Here is a 20,353-nt window from a genome sequence, read left to right on the forward strand (position 1 = left end):
AGATTTCATACACGCTTGTTTGTATTGGTATTGATGCCATTGCTTATCTCTTCGCAGGCGACGCGAAACACTGTGGCATGCAGGTTGACGTTGGAGAGACGCCATCCGTGGAAGAACTCTTCAGCAACATCCGCGATATGTTCCCCCAGCCCGTCAACATCGTGGTCAACTCAGCCGGAATAGCTGGCTTGTCACCTATTGTTGGTTGTACCGATGAACTTTTCGATGAAGTCATCAGGTTTAACTTAAAGGTGAAATTTCAGAGACGGGGCTTTCCATATTTTCCCGGGTCAAGAGATGGTCACTGCTCGCGTCACGAGGGGTAAAATGCACAACCAGCCGTGTACACAGGATTGCTGTTTTGCTTATGGATATAAACGTTGGTAAAATATTACGGTGAACGCACAAGAACCCCTTCTTTGTAGCCGACTGTGTTGCTTGGACACAAAAATTATAATAACCCTTTAGCCATCACAGAAAAATCATGGCTATTTTTGTTCTTGAGAAAAAAACGGTGCAGCTTTCAAATTTTTATTAAAGCAGAAATTTTTACAACGCAATTTGTAATATTATTATCGCCTTCTTCAAGAACACCGATGGTAATAAAGAGGGGAAGATTCCACAAGTGGTTATGCATGAGCACGTCTGATACGAAATATATCGTGTCTTTTGATACAGTATGTGAAGCTCATATATAGCTGGCAGCTATTAAGCTTGCTGTTGAGTATGTGTTTGTGGATAAATTGGGCCGTAGTGCAGCATATATTTCGGTTCTTGACATGTGTCCTGGAGACTTTGGAAACTAGTCATATTCCACGAAGAACAGTGCACGGAAGTGCGACAAAATTACATGCGTAAGAAACGCGGCTTCTTGTAAAGAACCAGAAAGAGTACAAGCTTTTAGACGCTACTTTTTTCGCTAGTGCCTTGAGCGCTGCGAAGTGTTTTATGAAAAAACACGACCTCTAAGAACGTAATCTTCAGATTTTAGGTTCAGATTAGCGTATTCACAGGCCTGCAAAAAAAAATTAGTGCCAGTTTGTCGCTCATAAATCATTAGTGGTCCCAACTATGCAGACTTGAAGAAAATTTGGTGCTTTACCGGTGCAGGATACCAATTTCGCCAAGTTAATTAACACATTACCTGTGCTAAATTTACCAAGACGGCCATCAGTTGGCACGGCGAGCTCAGTTCGACCAACAGCTTGAAGTGGAAAGGGTGTCATTTAGCAGTGCCTAGATGCAGCCCCTAAAAGTGGAGGGGTTTCTCGCAGTGTAGATGTGCAGTGTAAGATAACTTTAAGCTGTGTGCCTCTGAATATATACTCGGGAATATTTCGAGATGTACTTGGATTGCACTTCGAGAGTGCTTGTTCAAAATTATGGCAGTGGCACGGACGTGCTTGGGAAGGATGTCTGCAGCAAAGATGTCTGCTGTTGGAAGTGCGGAGTCAAACGCGGTGGTGCGATAATATACCAGGAAAAAATCCGCACCTTAAAACGTAGCCAGGCTCAAAACTATTTCTAGTGGTGGTGGAGGGAAGACGATGAAGAAGAAATGGCAGCAAAACGGAGACATCGGCTCCGGCTTTTATGACCAATCTTGCAGTGCTAATCATTTGTTACCATGGTATAACTGTTACCACTGTGTCCGTGAAGGTGCGTGTTATCAACCGGTACCGGTGGCTACCAAAAGGTACGGTTTTTCGACAATTTCTGTGGAAGTCGGCGCCGTTCCACTAGGCCTAATCGACCAGCTTGGAACTGCCCATAGCCAGGCCTAACCTCGGCGAGGGAATGGCGGCGTCTTCAGGCGGCGGCTGTACAAACATGTCCACCGAGATGTAGACGTCCATTGTTCAGGACCCGGCGAACTCCGGAGTTACCCGGATGTGTGTTGAAGTACAAGAGGAAGTAATTTCTTTCGAGGAGTTCACCAACGTTGCAGTCTGGTCGCACGTAGGCCGGCGTATAAAGACCTTGGTCGGCGAGGAGATTGCTCGCCAATCAAGGCCTGTGACGAAGAACTTCGCGAGGACCGTGAAAACTTCGGTGACGAGGGCAGCAAGGATGCCGGACGCTCTACCGAGAGAGGAGACCAAGGTGATATTGCGGCCTCGAGGAGGCCTTAACATCGCGAGGACTCAGACCGCCACCAGTACATCATGAGTACTTCATGAGTCAGTACTTCATGAGTCCCTATCGAAACCTCTTAGCCTTATCGCTTCTCAGAGACTATTAATGCATCTTGACCGCTTAGGAGAGACGGTAGCTGGGCGATCCCTTCTCCAGCGGCTCTGCAAGAGATATGAGTCGAAGGCTTACTTGGTACTCAATACTCTTAGTTCTTTAGGCATTAATGTCTGAAGGCAAAGGAAACGGTTGAAACCCCCCTGGTCTTTTCCGACCCTCGACTGTAAGGTCACAATTCCCCATGTGAGCGAAAAGCGCAGCTCTCCTTTGGCAGCAACGCGTTCGCTTGTACTGGAATACTTGGAAACAGAGTATACCTGCCATCTTCAAATTTTCACGGATGTTTCTGTGGACAAGGTCAAACAAGCTAGCGCAGCGGCTTTTTACATTCCTTCATTGGACTGTAAGTGGACCGTACGCTGTACTGCTGTCGTATCCTCCACAACGGCTGAAAGTGTTGCTATTGAGGCGGCTTTACGGAAGTTAGGGTCTTGTCCGGCTCAACCTGTTGTCATCCTAACTGATTCAAAATTTGCCCTTCAGAGGTTAGAGCGCGGATTCCCTACTGACGCCTTGTCTCTAAGCTCTCTGCGCTTGGTGCAGAATCTGCACAGCAGAGGCTTTACTCTACATTTCCAGTGGGTGTCCTCTCACATAGGAGTCAACGGTAATGAGGTGGCAGACAGTCTCGCCCATAAAGCTCTCTCAAGGATTCCATCAAAAAAAGTACCTCAAGATGGGAAAAGTCTCTGCAGGAAAACGGTGCTCGATCACTTCAGTACCCTGTGGAGTGCGTCCCACAAGCCATGTGTGACCAAGGGACTGAGAAGATCTCAGGCGACCCTTCTACATCGAATTCGCACGGCCTCTGCTCGCACTCCTGCATGGATGCATAAGACCGGCATAGCATCGTCTCCGCTCTGCTCTTTATGTGGTGTGTGCGGGGATATCGAACATTATATTATGTACTGCCCAGAGTACAACGCGGAAAGGCATGTGATGTTCGCTTCCTTCAAGAAGACAGGAACCCGTCACAGCACAGTGCAGGACATTTTCTACCTGAGTGGAAACCAAACATGCAGAAGGGAGGCTGCACGCCTTCTTTTAACATTTCTGCAGAACACGGATCTTGTTTTTAAATGGTGACAGCAGGAACGGACTATAGCCTACTGTGATTGAATGTGTGCGTAGATGGTGTCTTCCGGAGTGGACTACTTTATACTGTGAGTGAATGTGTGTATGGAGTGTGGCACTACAATGGCCTATGTTCTACTGTGACTGAATATGTGCACAGATGGTGACTTCTGGAGTGCACTGTGATGTGAACTGTGTGTGTTGATTGTGTGCATAGATGCCGACTGCGGGAGAGAATGTGTGCTATTATAAGAGAATGTGCGCTTAGCGGGGTAGATGCGGCATTGTTAATATCGAAGGTACGCTGCGGTGGAGCAATTGCCGGCAGACAAAGCAAGGCTAACCCCACCTGTAGCATTCAACACCTCAACCTCAACCTCAGACCGCCACCGTGGTATCGGCCATCATGATGGCGGCGAACGTATCAAGGGAGGACAGGGCAGCGGATACTTTCTGCCCCAACTTGCAACAAAACATTATGGTGGTGAGTACGCCCAATGATATACGTGCTTCACGTTACGCTGAGATAAAATCGATCTGTATTGGTGGCAAGGAACATGTGGTTGACGCATATCAAACTGCGCCATAGGGCACCGTTAAAGGCGTTATTAGAGGTATTCCAGTAGAGGATTCCCTGGCCGCAATCGACCGAAATATTGTTAACTCGAGAAATCCCTTGGCACTCGGCGCGAAGAGGATTGGTCGCTCGACTACAGTCATAGTGGCTTTCAAGGGCCTGAAGGTCCCGAATTACGTGTGCTATGGTCCCGTTCTCACCAGGTGCAGTCTATACTGAAAACAATTCGATGTATGCAAGCAGTGCGGAAGGGTGGGCCACCACGGCGACGTTTGTCCAAACCCTCATGTGAAGGCTTGCTTTGCTTGCGGGGCCATTGACCCCAAGGAAGATCATAGATGCACCCCCACTTGCAAATTGTGCGGAGGGCCACATCTCACCGGTTGCAAGGTTTGTAAGAATAGGTACAAGACCCCATACGTAAAGAGGAAATGGGAACGCAAGATGGCCGAACAACAAGCGCAGCAGCAACAACGGCGTCCCTCAGAGCTGAGGAATTTCCACCGCTGATGCCAACAACCGCAACACCTGCCAGCCCAGCTGGTCGCCGCCCGTTCGTCTCAAGCGCAGAGCCACCGAGAATGGACAGCGTAGCCTTAGCCGTAAGCGATCACAGTCACGTGACCGCGTGAGCTCGGCCGATGTAGCAAGACGCGATGCCAAGAAAGCACAAGGTGGTACCAACACCACCACCTCCAATACCACCGCAACCACCAAGATCATTAGCACCACAAAGAACGCCGACGACAACAACACCAAAACGAGAGAAGACGAGGCGATGAGGACGTTGAAGGAAGCCAACGAGGCACTCCGGCGCAAAAACAACGAACTCGAGACGAAAGTGAGTAGGCAAGAGGCTACTATCAGCAAGATAGCAAACCAGATCGCAGAAATCAAGAGCCTTCTGACGACCCTTTTCGGCAGTAACGAAACGCCCCAAGCCCCACACCCCACATTCAGCATCAGCAGTGTTCTACCACCAACATCCGCAGAAAAGGAACCGGCACCGAAAAGACGGGCGATCGAGAATCCGAAGGAGCGCAAGCCTAACGACGTGGTGGACAACCTGAAAGACAAGGTTGACCAAATTGAGGAATACCTCGACGAGCTCGAAGATTATATTAAAGCAACCTTCGCCAAGATGATTAACGACACGTTCGCCGCTATCGAACAGACGCGTCAGCAGTTAACGAACGCAATACAGCAAATAACGCAGCAGTACAATCAGCAACAATCATGGCCGCTCCAGCAACAGCCATAACTACAGCAGTGAAGGGTCTCGTGACCTGGCACTGGAACTGTAATGATTTCGCTAGCAAGAAGGCAGTCTTGCAGCAACACATAACAGAAGTAGCACGCAAGCCTGATATAATCATGATACAAGAGACTCGCACTGATGCGGCATCGCTACCCGGTCACCGGGTGTACGCCAAGTCTCCGAATGTCAGCGGCGGTAGAGGGATATGCACATTGGTTCGCAAGGGTCTCACCTTCATTGAGCACGATTTGCACAATAGTATAATTGAATATACTCTCATCGAGGTCATTACGGGCAAGAATCGAAAAAACATCGCCTTTCTGCGCAACGTCTACAGTAGCCTTTTACACTGGAAGCAGAAATTCAAGACGCTTCTTCACATAGCAAGCACCGTGGCGGGGAAACACAGGCTCGTCGTCTGCGGAAACCTCAACGCGGCGCATCCGGCATGGGGATATAACAAGCAATTGGCAAAGGGGCGAGACCTGTTACAAGACACAATAGACCGCGGCTTCACCCTCATCACAGACCTGACTGATCCTACGAGGATTGGGAACTATGTGTCTAGGGAAACGACGCCGGACCTCACGTTCGCGAAGAACGAGAAGGGAAATATCTCCTGGCGCAACACGGGGTCTGAGCTCGGTAGCGACCACTACATCGCAGAGGTCATTATACCGGAGGAGATCCAGGCCTCAAAGGACACCAGAAAACAATTTTACGGATTGTGATGCCTTCCGCAGCCTATTACTAACGGAGGTGGAGGAAATCGAGAACACAGAAGAATGGTCAGCCCACATCGCAGGGAAGATCAAGGAGGCGACCAAGATCATAGAAACGAATGAACGGGTCGACAAGGTTGACAGCCACCTGGCGCACTTAATCGAAGCGAAGCAATCTATCCTAAATAGGTGGAAGAAGCAACGACTAAATCGGCGCCTCAGGAAGAGAGTGGGGGAACTTAATCGCGCCATCGAAGCCGATTGTCGGGTGCTCTGCACGCAACAGTGGTACGAAATCTGTAGCGCCGCGGACGGGCAAATGCATTGCGGTAAGGCCTGGAACTTAATGCGGCATCTGCTCGACGAGACTAAAACGAAATCCTACCAACCTGACCGCCTCGTAAAGATCATTTACAGAGCAGTCAAGGAAAATGGGGAACCCGAAGTAATCAGACGCATAGATAACAAGTACCTCCCGGTAGAAGAAAGGCCCGGGGGGCTTATTTGCTGAGACTCATTCGCGATGAGAATCAGAAGGTTGGCTTCGTCGATGCTTCATTTAACGAGGAGAGGAAGGTATTTACCGTAGTTGTTGTGGACAATGAGGGCAGTGTCGTTAACGCTGCTACCGTTCGGACTGATAGGCCAGAGGTCGCGGAGCAAGCGGCTATTGCGCTCGCCCTGGTTGACAGGCGCAGGCCTTTTGTATAAAGTGATTCAAAGTCGGCCGTTAGGGCCTTTGAGAAGGGCTTGGTGGCTAAGGTTGCTTTTAAGATTATGCAGACCTGTGAGATCTCTCAACACTACTTATGTTGGTTTCCTGCCCACCTTGGAATGATTGAGGGAGCCCACCCTAATCTCAATGAGTCCGCTCATGAGGCAGCGCGAGATCTTACCCTCCGCTCTGCCCCGCGCCACGGCGTGGCGATACTCCCCGAGAACAGAGACTCCCCTTCCCCATACAATGAGATCACGAAGTGTTACCTTCTTAATCACAGGGTTTATGGTTTGCCGCATCCTAAACTAAACAGGGCTAAGGCACTTATATTACGCTTACTACAGACTGGTACTTATCCTTGCCCACGGAGGTTGAACATGTTTTATCCTGAGACGTATACGGAGCCTTATTGCCAGGATTTTGGTGATTTAGCCACGCTCGAACACATGTTCTGGTCTTGCGCAAGATTTGAAGACTCAGCGATCAAGGACGCGTCCAAGTGGCAGGCTGTACTTCACAGCCCGGAACTGGATGAACAATTCTGGGCTGTCCAGCAGGCTCACGACGTGGCCGTGAGGCTTGGTCTTCCGGTCCCGACGTGGGAGCGACCCGCTTAGTGGTTACTTATCACTACTTGCAGGACCCAATAAAGTTTTTCATCCATCCATCCATCCGGTTACACACAGGGAAATGCATCCCGACTACTGCGGTCAAGCGAACGAGAAGCTCGACCGCGACATCAGCGTCGAGGAGGTGCGAGCGGCCCTGCACGAACTAAACAGCAGGTCAGCAGTCGGCCCGGATCACATCTCCAACAGAGCACTTAAGAACCTCAGCGATGTAGCCATCAAGAACCTTACCGGTTATTACAACAAGTGCTGGAGGGCGGGGTCACTGCCCCAGCAGTGGAAGACTGCCAAAGCCATCCTCTTTCCCAAACCAGGCAACCCGCTTACACGGAACCCCTACGGCCCATCTCGCTCACGTCTTGCGTGGGCAAGGTGTTGGAGCACGTCCTCATGTGTAGGTGGCAGGACTACCTGGAGGAGTTGGGACTTTATCCCACCACGGGCATCGGGTTTCAGCGTTCCCTCGGCACCCAAGACGCGATGATTCTGCTGAAGAAAGATATCATTGACGCTGAAATCGTAACGAAAGACAACAAGGCCATCCTAGGGCTGGACCTGCAGAGCGCCTTCGACAAAGTGAAGCACTCTGTGATCCTAGCCCAGGTGTCCAGACTCAACATGGGCGCACGAGCATACAATTACATAAAGAACTTTCTGACGGGGCGGACTACACAGCTATGCGCCGGTGATCTACGGCTCCAACCGAAAAAGTTCGGCAGTGTTGGGACCCCCCAGGGCTCGGTCATCTCGCAGTTATTCAATCTCTTTATGATCAGGGTGGCCAAGCGACTCTCTCAAGTCGAGGGGGTTCGGCACACCATCTACGCCGACATCACGCTGTGGGTTCCGGGATGCAGCGATGGTCACATCGAGAACATGCTGCAGGAGGCCGTCGATGCCATCGAAGACCAGCTAAATGGATCCGGTCTGCTCTGCTCACCAGGCAAGTCAGAATTGCTGGTGTTACCACCAAAGTACGTTAGACGTAACAAGAGCAAACCGAGAGACTACTAGGCTATCAGGATAGTGACGAGGAACGGCTAAGTGATCCCGGAGGTAGACAAAATCCTGGTGCTCGGCATGATTATCGACAAGCGACGGGGCAACGCGAGACCATTTCCCGCCTGACAGCCAAGATTATCAACGCAATACGTCTCATCAGACGGGTCGCCAACCGCAAGGCCGGGATGAAGGAGGAAAGCTTGATTCGGCTTGTGCACTCCTTCGTAGTTAGCCACGTCACCTACGTTGCAGCTTTGCACAACTGGATGCAGTGTGAAAAGAAAATAAGATCAACACCCTGATACGCCGAGCTTACAAGGCGGCGCTATGACTATTCGAGTGTACGAACACCAACAAGCTCCTGAGCCTGGGGTCCACAATACCCTTGAGGAACTTGAAGAAACGCAACGGACCGCCCAGCTGGAGCGACCCTGTATGACCGAGCCCGGCAGGCGCATACTTCAATACTTTGGCTTCAAGCCCAGGGCGAAAAAGGCGAGTAGCGACGTTCCTGTCCCGGACGGCACCCGGCGCCGGATTCGGGTAGACCCCATCCCGAGAAACATGAACACGGAGTTTAATATGGAAAGAAGAGCGGCGAGGGCCAAGTTCCTCATCGACTTTCATGCCAAGGACGAGCACGCCAGGTTCGTGGATGCGGCAGAATACAAGGGAAACCGCGCGGCGTTCGTAACTACCGTAATCGATGCGTCGTCAGGCGCCACGAGAACAGAGGTGAGCTTACGGGTCCGAGAGGCGTGTCAAGCGGAAGAGGTGGCCATTGCCTTGGCCATTGCCGACCCGGGTGACAAACGGTGTTGTGTGATTCGCGAAGTGCAGTGCGGAATTATGCCAAGGGAAAAGTGTATGGTGAAGTTGTCCGCGTTCAGTGCTTCGCTGACCTGCAACGAGAGAATCGGTGTGTTAAAATCAAGTGGTTCCCGGCGCATGCGGGCAACGATGTGCCGGGGAAGCACGATAACCACAACGAGACGGCACACGCAGTGGCGCGAGCGCTAACCAACCGCGCCGCTGCAACCGACCGTCCAACGTGGTGCAGTGCCAAGGGCCACGTGACGACATTCAATGAACTTACGCAGTTTCACCGCCTGGCTCGAAGGACATTCCCAACCCCGCACACGGTGCTGAGCCCAGCGGAGGCGGTGCTGTTCAGACAGTTACAAACTGGTTCTTTACCCACCCTAGTGTTAATGAACCATCTGTACCCGAAGGTATACGTGAGTGATGTGTGCCGCGTGTGCAAGCGGGATAGGGCCAGCCTGACGCACATCCTATGGGATTGCACCAAGTTCCCCGACGAAGCTTTGACAAGTACAACGATTCCGCCGCGACTCGTGGCTGCGGCGGAATGCTCTTACCTCGAAATCCAAACCTGGGCCGTCCAGCAGGTCTCGGCGGCTCTTGAAAGACAAAGGCCGAGCGAAACCGACGGAACGTTGCCCCACAGGGTGACCGACCGCGGGAGTAACACGCGCTAGAGTTGAGAAAAGCCCACCCGCTGTCAAGGTCAAGGTTCCCTTCTGCGGGCGACTTAACAAAGTTATTTCCTCCTCCTCTAGTGGTGGTTTCCTTTGGAACATCTGTTTAAATGGACTCTGGATTGATTTTCATGTTCATATTCTAAACAAACCAGTCAATAGAGGTGGCCATTTCGCTGTTGGAGAAGTGTTTAAAGCTCTACGGAGTCTTTGTAGTTTGCAAACAATTTTTTTTTAATTGGTGCTCGCAACTGCTTAGGGTGACACCTATCCGCGCGTTCCCTGCGGCTCCAACCCCGCCAAAGTAAACTGCAGAATCTGGGTGAGGTTTCTCAATGGGCGTGCCCAAATATTGCAAATAGTGCAAATAATGGATGATGGGCGGTAGGGTGCACTCCAGACATTTTTCTTTATTTTTTTTTGTGGGAATTAGGTATGTATTAGGTCAGCAGAAAGAGGAGCCACATCATTTTTAAAAATCAACGCTTTCCGTGTTATTCAAGCTAGCTTTGAAGGTCTCGCTGTTCTTTGATGAATCATTGAAGATCTGTAACTCGTGGGCTTTTCCTAACGTCACCAAAAATAAATTAATAACCCTTTTATGAAAGAAGCAACATATCCCGAAACTTAGTGACGACGAGCGAAGTTTTAACACAAAAGCTCATAGTTCAAAGAGGGTCCGGCATTCCTTGGTCATTTTTGTCGTAAGAGATCACCACGCTATTATTTTAAGTGAAGGCACTGTAAATTTTGTTTACACGCTGAAGATTAAGAAAAGTTAAAAATATCCTCTCTCGAAAATAAGTGTCCATGTCTAATCTTCGTTTTACATCGAGGAGTTCTTTGAAGAAGGATAGCTTTGTTTTTGGATTTAACCTTAGGGCGCATGCGAGCATAACATGGCAGATTTTACGACGTCATCGCTGCAGCGCACAATGCCGCTAATATCAGTTAAAAGCAGATATTTTACGTAAGCTATACTCAGAGGTGGAGGTTACGACCTCTGTCCAACTTTGCCAGCGGCAGGATTTACACCCCTGCCTGGCACTTGTTGAACACCCCTAGCCAGCATTTACCACGCAGTGTAGAGCTCTGGTGGGTGCCGGCTCACTCTGGGAACCCTGGAAGCAAGGCTGGCGATAAATTCGCCCGAGGTTTGATTTGCCCGGCACAGGACAGTCTCGATCCAAGATTCTCGAGGAGAGGGCGCACGCCTTTGCAGAGCTCGTGCAAATACCTCGTCTGGACCTTCGCACTTACCAGCCTCCACACCCCTCTCTTACGCACTCTCAACAGATCCTCCTCAGACGCCTCCAGACCCGCTCTCTGTCATCCCCTGAGCTGTTATTCCACTATTGTGGAACGTCCCCTGCATGCTGCCTGTGCTGTGACCCTCACGCCACAATCTCGCGCACGTCTGCAGACCCGACATCGCAGCTTGCTGCCATGACTCGGGCTGCCGATGTCATGTCCCGACATGACCAATCTGGTGTAGTGCGAGAGCGCGCAGTCTGTCTGTCTGTCTGTCTGTCTGTCTGTCTGTCTGTCTGTCTGTCTGTCTGTCTGTCTGTCTGTCTGTCTGTCTGTCTGTCTGTCTGTCTGTCTGTCTGTCTGTCTGTCTGTCTGTCTGTCTGTCTGTCTGTCTGTCTGTCTGTCTGTCTGTCTGTCTGTCTGTCTGTCTGTCTGTCTGTCTGTCTGTCTGTCTGTCTGTCTGTCTGTCTGTCTGTCCGTCCGTCCGTCCGTCCGTCCCCGTCCGTCCGTCTGTCTGTCTGTCTAGCCGCTGCCGAACAAGTTTCTCTTTGAAATACATTTTTTGCGGTGACGCCCACAGAAAGCACGATGGAATTACCATGACTTCATGAAAGCGCGGTTATGAAATGTGCTGTTTTTGTTTGACATAATTTTGCAGGGAAGCGTGTGACACTTGTGTTCACAGGCGTTTTTTGCTGCTCCATTTCAGGGTGCCTTCACAGTAACTCGTGCGGCCTGCAGTCAAATGGTACGTTCGGGCGAAGAACTTCCCGAGGGAGGAGGTGCCATTGTAAACGTGTCCAGCGCCTCGGTCAAGCACTGCAGTGTTGGCTATTGCGCGTACTCCTCTTCCAAGGCCGGAGTTGAGGCCCTCACGAAGTCAGCTGCGAAAGAAATGGCGCCGCACGGCATCCGATGTAACACGCTGCTAGCCGGATGGACGGAGACTCAAATGACAGCTAACTTCAGCGAATACCGCAGGGCCGTCTTTATGTCACAGACGCCACAGAAGAGGGCCGCTAAGCCGCAGGAAATCGCCGAAGCTCTCCTGTTTCTTTGCGCACCTTCAGCTAGTTCTTTTATCACGGGCACATCACTGCTTGTCAGTGGAGGATTTTGCATGTGACTTTCTTGCGTGAAGGCCGGTGACTACACATGGGTGCCGCCATCATTAAAGTGACACCGTTTTAAATCTCTCCACGAGCAGCAATTATAGCGATGAATGGTGTAATATATGCCTAGATCAAGTAATTCGGTATGGCCAGAGTCCATATTCTGTCGTTATGGGTGACTTTATGCTTTGCCGTAAGTCGTATATAGGTTTTACTGCCAAGAAGCACAGGTGCAATGAGATGCGCCTTTGTGGAGTCAACCACAGCTTCCTTCCCAGAACCTCGGGACGGCAGAATTATGAAGATAGTAGAATCGACTTGATTCGCACTTGATTAAGTACAGCTCGCCTAGTTATAATGGGATAGGGAATGCCTGCTGTCAAGAGTACAACAATAGGGTTATATTACATTTTCATCAATTTCTGATATGAGCTAGTCGACGAGTTTCCAGAACACAGCAGCAAATAACTTCTACTAACTAGCAGATGTTTTGCACAAGCCCATTGAAATATGACGCCAGGGTAAAATGTATTAACGTGCTTCAGCATTATCCATATCCAGCTGCGCACACTGCCAGCGGATGCAGGATTGAGCTGAATGGTAGCCTAGCATAAATGGTACGATGTTACGTAGGTGAAATATATAGAAGCAGTAAAGTGACTGAATGATATGACATTGTATTGGTATGGGGGGTTTAAATGGATTCATTACCAGAGCCACTACATGACGGCTGTTTAGTGCCTACAGGCATACCGCGTTCGGACTTCGATCTTGTAGGCTTTTCAATTGCAATGCCTCACGCTTAATGCTAGAATACCTTATGAAGGATTCCGGGTGGCTATGATGCGGGAGATAATTCTCGCGGGTGTAAATATCACCCTTGACTCAAACATGGGTCCCTGACAGCAAGAATGAGTGCAACCTTACCCCTTGTTGCTATTGGTCTGCAAAAAATAAAATGATTGTGCATGAAATGGACTGTAAAAGCCGACGAAACCCTGTGTATTCGCAAACGTAAATCTGTAGTTGCGTTATCACCTCAACCAAAATGCGTAGAAGTGAGCTGATTTCTGTGCCCACAACTTATCATAGTTTGAGCAATGCTGAGGACATGTAAAGCTTCGACTACGATGTAAACGTCTGAGCAAAGTGCTACGGCAATGCACCGATGGGCGATAGCGCACGCTGCAGATTCGTTTTTTTTTTCGCCAGATTCAACGATTTAGATCTTAGAACTTATAAATATTTATAACTTATAAATATAGTACGTAACATTATGCATTTCACTAAAAACGTATACAGCCAAAGTGGCTATAAAGAAATGCATTATACCGCCGCGGTGGCACAGTGGTTATGCCTCTCGGCTGCTGACCCGAAAGACGCGGGTTCGATCTGGGTAGCGACGGTCGAATTTCGATGGAGGCAAAATTCTAGAGGCCCGTGTGCTGTGTGATCTCAGTGCACGTTAAAGAACCCCAGGTAGCGGCAATTTCCGGAGCATTTCACTACGGCATCCCTGATAGCCTGAGTCGCTTTGGGACCTTAAATCCGTATAAACCACAAAACACGAAACGCTTTGTGAAGAAGTAATGGACATTAGGGAGGCACCGCTGTTTTCCTTGGAAGCCGCCTCAGTAGCTGGTGTATTTGATATCGCTCTTAGATGAAGTAAACATTAGTCACAAAGGGATATAATGAAGACCAGGCGAACACCACTGGCCGTATGAAGATATGACTCGTGAAGATATGACTCAGAAATTTAAATTAATGCGCAGGACCTGCTCTGCGCAACAGCGCGCAAAACGACGCTCACATTTCCGGTCTCAAGCTGACCCCTTCATGGTATATATCTAGGCGATTTTTTGACACCGACTTCAGAACAGAATTTAGACGCACGAGCACTGATCCTTGTCGAAATTTCCACATGACACGATAAGCAATGTCTTACAGAGGGGTTCGAGCGGCCCGCTGTGCTCACAGAAAGAGTAAAATTGCAGGGGAAACTTAAGCTCTCCTGGCATTCGTCACACCACTCCTGGCACAGTGGTGCAGCGGTTAAGCGATGCGCCACTGCCCTGCGAAGGCAGGTGCTGCCACCAGATGGGATTCCGCGAAACACGTTGCTCTTCGCGAGCAACCTCTCGCGACCAATCATTTCAACTGCCACTTCCCACGGTGGTCAGTTTGCTCAGAATCAGGTGGGCAGGTTGTGATGACGCCGCGGGGACACGTGACCTAGGTGGCCCGCCTGGTTTGCGTCTCTAGGGATTTTTCGCTCTCAACAATGACGGCGGCGGCGCAAGATTTTATGCAGAACGGGAGCCTAACCGCTACCGCATAAAACAAATTTACTAGTCGGCCAGTGCTACGCAGTATGCCGGAGAGGGCCCCCTATTCCAGCAGCCCTGCGGCATCTGCAACCCCTGTCATCCGGCAGACAAAACGAAGCCAGTCGGCTCAGTTCGTAGCAGCACAGGTGGCAGCAGCCACCGATGAAGACGGCAACGAGGAGCATCCTGGTTGGACCCCTCTTCGCGCAGCAGCCTCGCGCCAGTGTGTTCTGGCTGTCTCATTGCATTCGAAAACATTTATTGTCAGCTTTGAGCCTTATGTGGGCGCTATACTAGATGGCCTTGAGCCCGTGGTTCTCGGCGATCTTGTGAGCCCACTCAGTGCCCCGGACTTGTGTCAACGGGTCAACGACCTTTTGTCGCTGGCTCAAGGCAGCGTATCAAACCCGGGCACGACGGCCAATAAATCAGCCGATTTTTCCCTCATCCCAGCCTCAAACTGGTCGACGCGACAAGTTAAAGCTGGCCAATGCAGCCTCCCACTATTGCAGGGAAATGTTAGGAATTGACGACACTACTAGATTGTCTGGGCATCAACAGTTGAGGTGGTAACAGATAGGATAATCGTGACACCACGTGCAAGTGAAAGGACACAGGGCAGAGTAGACCTTGGTGTATAATGAATGGTTGGGGAAAGGATTTGTCTGAAGCTTGCGCCAGCAGAGGGACTGCTCTCGCAAATTTCAGGTGAGGGAACGAGATGCGCGCCCTTGGGATTCTGAAGTGCTCTAGGACACCTCCGACTTCCAGCATGAACGCGATAGGAGGAAGAACCATCCTCCGCCGCTCGATAAGTAAACGCTCGGCATTCGGCGTCAGCGCCTACGTTTCAGCCATCCCGTCGCGACGGAGTGTTCCAATGATAGCGTTCCAACAATTTTCTACTGCGTTCTACTACGGAGATCATTTAAGACTACGGAGATCATTTAACGTTTCTTCTGAGTCCTTCTTACCTTTTATGTTGCATTCTGGAACAATTTGCAAAAAAAAAATGTCACATGATCACACTTCTGGGCGCCATCGGCTCCCTTCTGCACGGTGCATGGTTTGGAAATGCGTGGCCGCCATACAGACCGCGAAGTATATTGGGCCGAATAAGCGTTGCTCATCACATCACGGGAGAAACAACACGACATCGAGACAAGAAAAGCGCTGACTCAACGTTCATTTCGCACGCAGAAGCCGAGTGCCACAACTTTCGAGCCACCACTGTGATGACCATAGGCGAGCGCACAGTGGGGGCAGGGGGTGCCCAATACATGTACTGTGTCGGTAATAAGGGAGTAATTACTCATTGGCATCCACCCAAGCGCAGCCATACGGCTACAAAGGAAAGATATAGAGCTTTCTCAGAAGTTTCGCAGCTACAGAAACTTCGTAGTAAGAAAAATTCGTTCTGGGGATTCCTCTGAATATTTGGCCTGCTCTGTCGGACCTGTCACATCATTGTTTGTAGAGCAGTGTTATGGTGGTGCAGTTTCTTGGAGATAAAGGCAGCCGAGGGACCGTCATGTTGCATTCAAAGAAGTGTTTTCTTCCCTTTTCACTTTGAGGAAGTATTTTCAGGTTTTTTTTTTCTTGCAGTTAAAAAAAACAAGTGCCGAATACTTTGTGGTTTAGAGCGAATGGAAATTAATTCGGAAGCGAGTTATTATATTAATGCCTCAACAGCGCACGCACTGCCTTCCTCTGCCGATGAAAAACTACCGCTCTATTATATTTTGCATAGTTTGCAATTCCATCACAATGAAATAAATGTTTTATAACCATTCTTTTCGCTGTATTTCGACTGTAGAGGCCTCGATAGGAGGGTATTGGGGGGGGGGGGGGGGGGGGCTTTACTCTCTCTAATGCAGAACCCTGCGCACGCCTATGCTGTGACAAAGAAAAACAAGGTTTTTTTTTTTACTTGCTCAAGAAAACTGTTTTTGAAGCCTCGCTTCTCAAAAGCACTGGCCCTAGCACCCAGTCCAGGCACCATGATGTTCGCACATAGGAAGGCCGCTGAACGGCGAGTGTTCACTTATTTAAACTAAGCTAGGTCGCAATGTGGACGACGCTATGGAAGCTGCTGATAATTAACATATCTACCATTCAACTTTCGAGTGTTTCAGATTTTTTCTAACATATTGCAGCTGATTCCAGGAGTCCAAAGTTTCTGTTGCCTGCAAAATGTCTACCTTGAAGCTTTAATTGAGTGTACAAAGTCGCGAAAAGAAAACAAGTAGTTTGATTCGGGTGTAAAAATACATCTGGATGACGAGCTTTATTATACACTTTGGTTCGGAAACAACCACTGGGAAGAAACATTGGTTTTCAGGAAAAAAAAACACCGTAATACTTGAACAGATCATGCTTGTCAAAAATGGTCAGCGAAGTGAACGTGACGCTGCGCGTCACTGGTCGACGACGCCGCAAATAAAATCTGAAAGAGACGGAGCAAAAATATTATGAGTCACAGCGTCTTCAAGTGCGCATGGTGTACTGTACTGCTTTCATAATAACGATAGAAGACAGCCAAGGCATTGCATAGCGAAACCTGCTTGGCAGATGAAGCGAAGCGCAGTGTATCGCAGATATGCGGGCGTTTTACAATAGCATTTCCCATGAGATACGTGAAAGGCAGGAAACCACGCGTTGCCTTCGTAGGCCCGAACAAGAAAGGCTGCCCACGGTGTGTTCCGTTATAAAGCAAATGAAGCAAACTCAAAACATTCCATACAAAATGACGGAGTGCACTACCTACGTGCTTCGAAGGCGAAAGCATTATTTTTTACTTTAGAATTTTTTCCTGCCTTTCTTATGACACACCAGCCACTAGCATACAGTTGTATGGAAACGCATACACCAGAATCGCCTTCATTCGCGGAGAACTAACATGGTTTTATGGCCTGTGGGTTGCGTGCTCATTTTGCAATCTGATGGTGCACGGTTTAATTCCTCGCGCATTCGGTAGAAGTTTTATTTTTCTTTTGCTGGTGACGTCACGAGTACACGTGGGTTGGGGTACCAGTTTTTCTGGACAAATGCCGGGCTCCGCTGCTGAGGAGCCCTATAAGGCTTTCGTCATAAATCCAGCGCACATCTGTCACGTTGTTGTCGGCATGCAGCTAGATCCTTGAGCTAGTTCACCGCTGTCCCCAAGAATACTTAAGGTAGCAGTTAAGGCACAGGAAGATTACGAAAAAGGTATGGCGCGTCTAGTTTTTCGGCGAAGTACGATACCACAGAGCTGAGAGCGTGATCATCTTCGATCGCTATTATCTGATAATCTTTTGTGTGGCTCTCCTAAAACAAAAGGGTTCGTGAAAGCCATTTGTTGAGGGGTTTTTGTTCACAAACTTCTACTTATTTTTCAGCACACTGCCCCATAGTTCCTGAGGGTACATTTTTGTTTTGTTTTTCCTTTACACACCGACAAATTAGGTCTTCACGTCACAATAACGTTTTTCTTTCCGTACGGCGCCCGCAAAGTTGACTTTCACTTTAGAATCGTGGTCGCGTTACATTCGGGTAATCACGGTATACGTCACAGCACATTTCATTGCGCTTCTGTATTTTGAATGAATTTTGGTGTATACAATACGTATACTCGTCTTTCTGCCCTACGCGATGGTCAAGTATGCGACATCTCAACGGGCAGTAATTTTCATTGTTTAAAGCGGCCGCCAAAATATAATTTGTAATAGATGAGAAATCAGAAATTAGTTTCCAAACTGTCATTGTGTTCTGTTAGTGGAAGATAGGATAGGCGCCGCCATTGAGGACACAGCTTCCAGATTTTCGGAAACTGTTCCGGTGTGCCATCTACTGTGCATGTTCCATGGCATAATCGGGAATCCGAACAAAATTCGTGCCATTGATAAAGCAACGCTGCAATCGCGGTGCAATGCGTGATCCGTAAAGGGACATTGATGTCACTCATGGCACCTGTATAACTTCGAACCGGCCTGTAGAAACCATCGCATATGCCCCTGGATAAATCAAGATATAACTGCTGTTCTGAGAACAGAGGATTCATTTCACAATAAAAAGGGAAACAAAACAAATGAGTATTATAACAAATTTAAAGTATTACATAATAGGTCAGTAGCAATGATTAGAAATGAAATGTATTATACAAACGTAGTTACACAAAACCGGAGTAGGAAGAGGAGAAGGAAAGGCGGGCTGGTTAACCGGAAGAAAAACCTGTTTGCTTCCCTGAACTTGGGGAATGGGTGAGCGGATATAAAGGCGAAGGAGAAAAAGTAGCCAAAAAATGAACGCAGTTTGGAAACACACTATGCATGCGGGACACAAAACAACCATGCGAGATAGATAGCAATGTAACGGGATTTAATTCACAAAATCCAGTCACGTTGAATAATAATTTCTCACTAGTCACTAATGATTTCAACGATTACATCAGCAACGTTGGTCCTAGCCTTGTTATCCAATTCCCACTAAAGTTATATACTCCATCTGGACCAAAAGCTGTGAGCAATAACGTCTACTTTCAAGACATCAACAGCGAGAACGAAAGACATGTTAGTAAAATGGCACTCAACAAAGCAGTTAATCTTGATGGAACTCAGATAAGGGTAGTCAGAGATAACATTTATATTCTCTGTCCATTTCTATGCCACTTATTCAATTACATCATAGATAATTAACTGTCACACAAATGTACTCAATGTTGCCAAAGTAGTTGCCATCTATAAAGCAGTAGGTCAAAACTAACCAGGTAGCTTCAAGGCCAATATTTGTACTGACTGTGTTCAACGCACTCTTCGAAAAGCCTGTCGGGCAACAGTTTGAAAATTTTCTTGAAGGGAATAATGTTGTACCTCAGATAAACGACTTTCTTGCAAATAGATCAACTTGCACAGCAGAGTTAACCTCATCGCAAGCTAATAATACCACTCTGTACCAAAATAACATAGCTATCGTTGTTTTTTTAGATATTAGAAAGGCATTTTACGTGGTTTGTCATCCCAATTTACTCAAAAATCAAACTGTCATGATTTTGCGGACAGTTCACTTAAAATATTTCATAGTTACTTATCCTGTCGGAAGCAAACATTACTTGTCAATTATTTCATACTAGATGTCAAAAACATCATTGTCAAAACCCCCGGGTTTTGTTACGGGTCCCATATCATTTTCACTTCACATAAACAATCTTCCACAAGTGCTTCACTCTTCTCCAGTATTAATGTGCGCAGATGACACCGCTCTTATAGATGCTGGCGAATCTCTTCCGGTAATTTAAAACCATAAAAAACGAGTGAACAGAAAATATTGTCTTCCTGGTTCTTATAAACCACGGAACACTGAACGTAGTCAAAACTAGTTCATTTTTCACTCTTGGCTCAGAGCAATTACAATTTAATTACACTAACCCTTGGCAGCTCATTAATGCAGCAATCTTCTTCATTCAAGTCCTTGGGGCATATTTTTGGCTGACATTTACATTGGAAAAAAACAAATTAACTAAGTATGCAATAAATTACCTTTCCGATGCCACACGCTGATTAGGGCGAGACGTACGTAGCTTCGATTGCGATGTAATACGCTCCGTCTACTTCTCATTCTGCCATTCACATGTCAGTTACTGTCGCGAATCTTGGCGACAAACTTATGAAACCTACTTATCGCCTCTACCCCAGCTTCAAAAGCGGGACTGACCGCGATAAACTACTTTTGATCGTTCTAGGAGCAATATTTTTGGTGCTGACCATGTACTGTTGTTCCTATTCTTGGGGAACTATAAAATTTCACTTTTGATAAACAAGCCGTCGTGATGGCTCAGTGGCTTATTTATTTATTTATTTATTTATTTATTTATTTATTTATTTATTTATTTATTTATTGAAAATGCCTGCAGCGCCCTTAGGTGTTACTGCAGGAGGGAGGATAGATAAT

General features: G+C 48.2%; 2 protein-coding genes across 3 annotated transcripts in view; one reads left to right on the top strand and one right to left on the bottom strand.

Annotated features, from left to right (window-relative positions):
- Positions 1 to 13,171, top strand: part of LOC144128224 ((3R)-3-hydroxyacyl-CoA dehydrogenase-like) — a 70,131-nt gene extending 56,960 nt beyond the window's left edge. Inside the window, exons 3-4 of the mRNA XM_077661451.1 lie at positions 58 to 251; positions 11,693 to 13,171. Coding sequence (XP_077517577.1) covers positions 78 to 251; positions 11,693 to 12,109 — 591 coding nt within the window. The 5' untranslated portion in view covers positions 58 to 77 and the 3' untranslated portion in view covers positions 12,110 to 13,171. The remainder of the gene's footprint in view (positions 1 to 57; positions 252 to 11,692) is intronic.
- Positions 13,172 to 16,701: 3,530 nt separating this feature from the next.
- The window catches only part of LOC144128222 (putative transporter YutK), a 44,318-nt gene continuing 40,666 nt past the window's right edge, over positions 16,702 to 20,353 (bottom strand). For both annotated transcript variants that reach the window (XM_077661449.1, XM_077661448.1), the window contains one exon: positions 16,702 to 16,871. The gene's annotated coding sequence lies outside the window, so the exon portion shown is untranslated. The remainder of the gene's footprint in view (positions 16,872 to 20,353) is intronic.

Source organism: Amblyomma americanum, chromosome 4, assembly GCF_052857255.1.
Source record: "Amblyomma americanum isolate KBUSLIRL-KWMA chromosome 4, ASM5285725v1, whole genome shotgun sequence".
NCBI classification, from domain to species: Eukaryota; Metazoa; Arthropoda; class Arachnida; order Ixodida; family Ixodidae; genus Amblyomma; species Amblyomma americanum.